Below are 6,212 nucleotides of genomic sequence, written 5' to 3'. Positions count from 1 at the left end.
AGTGGTATGGATTTGGATGAATAAACCACAAAGCATTTTCAACTGAGGAACACTTGTATCATTTCCAGTATTGGACTATGACAAATAAAGCTACTGTGAATGTTAATGTACAAGTCTTTGTATAAGCATATGTTTAATTTCTCCTGAGTAACTACTCAGTATGGAAAGGATGAGTAATATAGTGGATATATGTTTAATTTTTTAGTAACTGGAAGATTGTTTGTTTAAGTGGCTGTATCATTTTAGATTCATACTACCAGATTGTGATAGTCCCAGTCAATGCACAGCCTCAGCTTATACTTTTAATGTCAGTCATTCTAATTAATAGGTGTACTGTGGTATGTTTCCAAATGTTTATTTGCCATCATTGTAACAATGGTGATGAATTCAAATATTTGTTCATTTTATGGATTGTTTTCTTATTATTGAGTTTTGAGAATTTTTACATATTCTGAATACAAAACTTTAGTTGATACCTGATCTGCAAGTGTGTTCTGAGATTTATCTTTTTAATCTCTTAACAATGTCTTAGGAGGAGCAAAAATTTTTAATTTTGATAGAACCTACAGTGTCAATTGGATTTTTAAATAAATCATGCTTTTTGAAATCCTTTCTTAAAATGTTTCTGTCTACTTGTTCTATCAGTGACTGAGAGAGTGGCATAGGTATCTCCAAAAATACTTGTGGATTTGACTACTTTTGCTTGCAAGTCTGTCAAATTTAGACGTCATATGGAATTTTGATTGCCTTAGAATATCTGAAGCTATCTTGACAAAGAACAAAAGTATATGATATAAGCTAAAATGTTTTGAGAAATACTATGACACGGATTAGTATTGGGGAAACCATCCCCACACCACCCGGTGGGTACCCTGAGTCCAGTGGAGACAGAGGAATTAGAAAGAGACAGAGTAAGAATTTAAAAGGCGGATCCAGGGACCGGAGCATCCGAGGCTTGCTCAGGGCCCTGAGCTCTGGGCCTCCACCCAATTCGTTGGTTTACAAACTCTTTGTTCTTAGGGCAAGTGGGAGGGGTAGGAAAGGATGAGGAAAAGGATTAATCAGTGAAGGAGAACTTGTGAGTCATTCAATAAGATGTATAGCAGTGGCGGTTTCTGTGAATTTCCTCGAGCAAAGGCATGTGTCTAAACTACTTAACTTATTGGGACTGAAATGAGTGGCAGTGGGTTTCAGGAGAAGCCAAGATGTTTGATTATACTCCACTGCTGCAAGGGAGTGTTATCTCCCCGAGCAACCTGTGGCATGTCACGGAGCTGTTATGCTCTTGGGGCATAAAAACATGAAGGCAATAAGGAGACTTTTCTCTTCAGAGGCCGCCATGGCTTCCCATGGGTGTCTCACACAGGGGAGACCAACTCATCTGGCATCCCAGAAACTCTCTTTCCCACAGATTAGATAGTGTGTTACAGGTGGTCATAGAGGAGAAAAAAAAAACAAAAACAAAACAGAACAATAGAGAGTGCAAAAGTAGACCTAGGCATATTTGGTCATTTTGTGAATGAAGTGCGATAGGAGCCTATATTTTATTCTATTGCTAACAAGATTTTCCTTTCATTACTGTTAGCAATAGGAGAAATAAGTGATTTGAAAACTAGGCAGAAAGTATGCAAGATAAACCTGGGGCATACTATGGTGCTAGAAGTAAGGGAGGTTATCATAAAATAAACAAAAACACCAAGTTGATGATTGATGCAAGTTTGTCAGAGGGATTCAGGAATCAATGAAAGGAACTCCGATGACAACGTTAGAACAATTTGAGCAGCAAATAAAGTATTAGTGAATTATAACCCAATATATATAGTAATATCCATGAGTCCATGCTGATAACATACATAAATGAGTGGACAAATAAATAAATGAGAAAAGAGAAAAATCCCACAAAGAAGAATTCTGAATAATTTATGAAGACACTTCACCCTAAATGAAGTGAAACATAACAATCCACTCTTTCAGTGTAAGCCATGCATACTGACTTTCTTCCGGAGAGTACAGAAAATTTGAAAAAAGTGTAACTTTTTAGTGAAGAAACCAGACCAACACTACCTCAACCACAGAATCAAGGTTGGCATCAACAGTAATAAGTGTGTTTAAAGTTGATAGCACGTACCTTTGATATAATATGGTGAAAATGAAACTTCATAAATCCACTCATTTGTGGTTAAATTATTTTTGACAAAGGTGTCAAGAACACACAATATTGGAAGGACAGAATCTTCAAAAATCTGTTGGAAAAACTGGATATCTGCATGCAAAAGAATAAAAATTGGCCTTTATTTCACACTATGTACAAAAGTAAAGTCAACTCAAAATGGATTAAAAACATAAAGTATAAGATTTGAAAAGATAAAACTACTGGAGAAAAACATTAGGGAAATCTTCTTGATATTGGTTTGAGCAAAGACCTTTTAGATCGAACTGCAAAAGCACAGGGAAGAAAAGCAAAAATAGATAGATGAGGGTACATCAAACTAAGAAGCTTATGCACAGAAAAGGAAATAATTAACAGTGTGAAGAGACAACCTATGGGATAAAAGAAAATATTTGCAGCCATACATCTGGTAAGGGATTGATATCCAAAATATATTAAAAAGTCAAACAACTCAATAGCAAGAAAATTAAACCAACCTAAAACTAGGCACAAGACTCAAATAGACATTTTTCCAAAGAAGACCTACAAATGGCCAACGGGTAAATGAAGATACTTGACATCACTACTCATCAGAGAAACACAAATTAAAACCACAATGAGGTATCACCTCATAGCTGTTAGTATAGGTATCATTAAGAAGACAAGATATAACATGGGTTGGCTAGAATGTGAACAGAGAGCCCTTGCACACTGGTGGTGGGAATACAAATTCACACAGCTATTATGTAAAACAGTATGGTTTCCTCAAAAGTTAAAAAATAGAACTACCACGTGATCCAGCAGTCTCACTACTGGTTATATATGCAAAGGAAACGAAATCAGTATGTTGATGAGATATCTGCACTCCCATGTTTATTGTAGCATTACTCAAAGTAGCCAAGTTATGTAATCAACGTAAGTGTCCATCAACACTTGAATGGATAAAGAAAATGAGGTGTATATTCATAATGGAATTCTATTCAGACTTAAAAAAACAAATCTTGTCATCTGCTACAACATGGATGAATCTGGAGGATATTTTGTTAAATGAAATAAGCCAGGCACAGAAAAACCAACAGTGCATGATCTCACTTATGTGTGGAATCTAAAAAGTAGAACTGAACAAAGCAGCGAGTAAAATGGTGGTTACCAGGGTTTGGGGGAAGGGATGGCAACTGGGGAGATGTTGGTCAAAAGATACAAAATTTCAGTTAGACAGGAAGAATAAGTTCAGTAGACTTATTATACAACAAGGCAAGTATATCTAATAACAATATATTGTATATTTGAAAATTGCTAAGAAAGTAGATTTTACATGTTCTCACCACAAAAAAATAATAAATTTATGAGGCAATGCATATGTTAATTAGCTTGATTTAGTCATTCCATGATGTATGCATATATCAAAACATCAGTGTTGTATACCACGAATAATATAATTTTTTGTTTCAATTAAACAAGTAAATAAACAAAAGACTATAGATGCTATTTAATAATGTTTCAATGATTCATTAATTGTAACTAATGTAGCATATTAATATATGATGTTAGTAACAGGAAAAATTATATAGGACAAGGGAACTCTACTATCATCAAAAGTCTGTGATACATGTAAAACTGTCCTAAAAATAATGTTAATTTTAAAATATGAAAAAAGTTTCATGGTGGATATTTAAAGTGGAATTCTGTTAATGCAAGTTGAATTTGAGCTTGCACAGAACTAACAGATGTGTAAGAGACTGAAGTGAGAGGTAGGCAGGTGATCTGACATGGGATGTCTGAGGTGTCTGGTACTATTTTCAATCAATATTATTTGAGTGTCTACTCTATGTCTTATTAGAGCTTAAGCCAACTCAACAGAGAAAGATTAAAAGAATAAGCATTTAAGTATCATATTATTATCATAAGTCATACGTGCTGAGAAGAAAAGGAGACAGTATCTGAGAGCAAGAAGAGAGGGATAGTGTACAAAGTAGTTGGAGTTTCGAAGATGAGTTCTCTGAAGAAATAATATTTAAGTTTTTCTAGCCTTTACAAGTATATTTTTGTAGGTCTGATGCTGGCATACTTTATGTTGTGTTGATTACCCTGAGGTACATGGGCAATACCATTCCAATAGTTTGGTTTAGCTTAGAGATAGCAGCTGTAAGTAGAAGAAATACATTCACGCTAGCATTTGTGTTGGCTCAAAACAATAGAATCCATGACTGATGGAGACCCTGACCAGCTCTATTTGATATGATTAGTATAATGTGTTTTTAGATTTTCCAGGGAACAGCCCTTTAGAACTGAAGCTTAGTATTTTATCACCAGAAGAGAGTATTTTTATTATGTTGAGGACTATGTTTTAATCAATTACATGAAAGAAAAGGGGAAAGGGAATGGAATTGGCATTAGTGGGTTATGCCACTAATTCACTATGTCACCTTATTATTTCTTCTAAGAAAATATCATGTCTTCATAATCCTTATAAGAGAAAAAATGAGAGGGAATTGGCATAAAATAGACCATGTGCATAAGAAATAATGTCAGTAAAATCCCCCCAAATTAGAAAGAATGTTGACAGATGCGCTAAAGTGAAAGACATCATTTCATACAATATAATAGTCAAAAACTTAGATCTAATGCAATCATTTTCATAGTACTTCTGTTCATAAGAATGTTCTTTTCCCTAGCATTTTCTTCAGGGCGACGTGGACATCTTTATTCCTCAGGCTGTAGATCAGGGGGTTCAGCATGGGCACAACAATAGTGTAAAACACAGAGGACACTTTCCCCTGGTCCATGGAGCTGACAGATGATGGTTGCAGGTACATGAATGCTGCAGATCCAAAGAAGACAGCAACAGCCGAGATGTGGGAGCTGCAAGTGCTGAAGGCTTTGGACCTGCCCTCCGTGGAGCGAATGCAGAGGATGCTGGCAATGATAAAGATGTAAGAGCTGAGGATGGTCAGGCTGGGGACAAGGATGTTAATTCCACTGAAGATTAAAATCAGTAACTCATTAACGTAAGTACTAGAACAGGAGAGCTTCAAGATGGAAATAAGATCACAGAAATAATGGTTGATCACATCAAATTTGCAGAATTGAACCCTAAAAATACGGCCTATATGAGCTGACGCACAAATCAGGCCTATTATATACACTCCTAAAATCAGAGAAAAGCTAGCCTTATTGGATATGATGACACTGTACAGCAAGGGGCTACAGATGGCCACATAGCGGTCATATGCCATTGCAGCCAACATGTGGCACTCTGCAATAGCAAAAATGAGGAAGAAGTAGAGCTGAGTCATGCATTCAGGGTAGGAGATGATGTTCTTCTCTGTCACAAAGTTCAGCAGCATCTTAGGGGTAATGACCGTGGAATGGCAGAAGTCAATGAAGGACAGACTGCTGAGGAAATAGTACATAGGGGTGTGCAGGTAAGGACTGAGCCCAATCAGTGTGATCATGCCCAGGTTCCCCAGCATTGTGACTACATAGATTCCCAGGAAGATGAGGAAGAGGGGCAGCTGGAGCTCTGACTTCTCTGTTAGCCCAACCAGAATAAACTTAGTCACTAAAGAATGGTTTTCTGCTGCCATTCTTTGATCAGTTTCTGCAAGGGAGAGAAAAAACATGATATTTGGGTGAATTGTATTGTTATTCTCCTTTTGTAGGAAAGGGACCCCTTGTTTATATACGATCATTTAACCCTGGTTCAATTAACTGAAGCATAATTTATCCCAATTTAGCATGTATTAATCTTTATTTTCTAGTAACTGGTATTTGATATTATAATATTTTACCCATGTTTATAATAATTAAAAACTTTGAGTGTCTATTTTCTGTTTTGAATATTTCAATGGTCTCCAATATTTTTAAGCTAATACTTGCAAACTTAAATTCTTAGAGAAGCCAATGTAAACAAGTAAAAATGACTGAGTGACAACTTGGGGAGAACAATCCCTGTCTACAGACAGTAACCTCTAATAACCTGAAACTAATTCCTGTCAGGGATGAACAGAAGTCTTATTATTATCAGACTTCAATGTTTTATGTAATTATGAAGAAATCTAGA

General features: G+C 35.9%; 1 protein-coding gene across 1 annotated transcript; it reads right to left on the bottom strand.

The window, feature by feature from the left end:
• Positions 1-4,455: 4,455 nt before the first annotated feature.
• Positions 4,456-5,858, bottom strand: LOC112607003 (olfactory receptor 8G5). Its single transcript, XM_025358000.1, has one exon. The coding sequence runs from the start codon at positions 5,839-5,841 to the stop codon at positions 4,801-4,803; it is 1,041 nt and encodes a 346-aa protein (XP_025213785.1). The 5' UTR covers positions 5,842-5,858; the 3' UTR covers positions 4,456-4,800.
• Positions 5,859-6,212: the final 354 nt, after the last annotated feature.

The sequence above is a fragment of the Theropithecus gelada genome, chromosome 14 (genome assembly GCF_003255815.1).
Source record: "Theropithecus gelada isolate Dixy chromosome 14, Tgel_1.0, whole genome shotgun sequence".
Classification (NCBI taxonomy): domain Eukaryota; kingdom Metazoa; phylum Chordata; class Mammalia; order Primates; family Cercopithecidae; genus Theropithecus; species Theropithecus gelada.
Note: the sequence above shows the minus strand (reverse complement) of the source record. Positions and strands in the feature narration are given on the sequence as shown.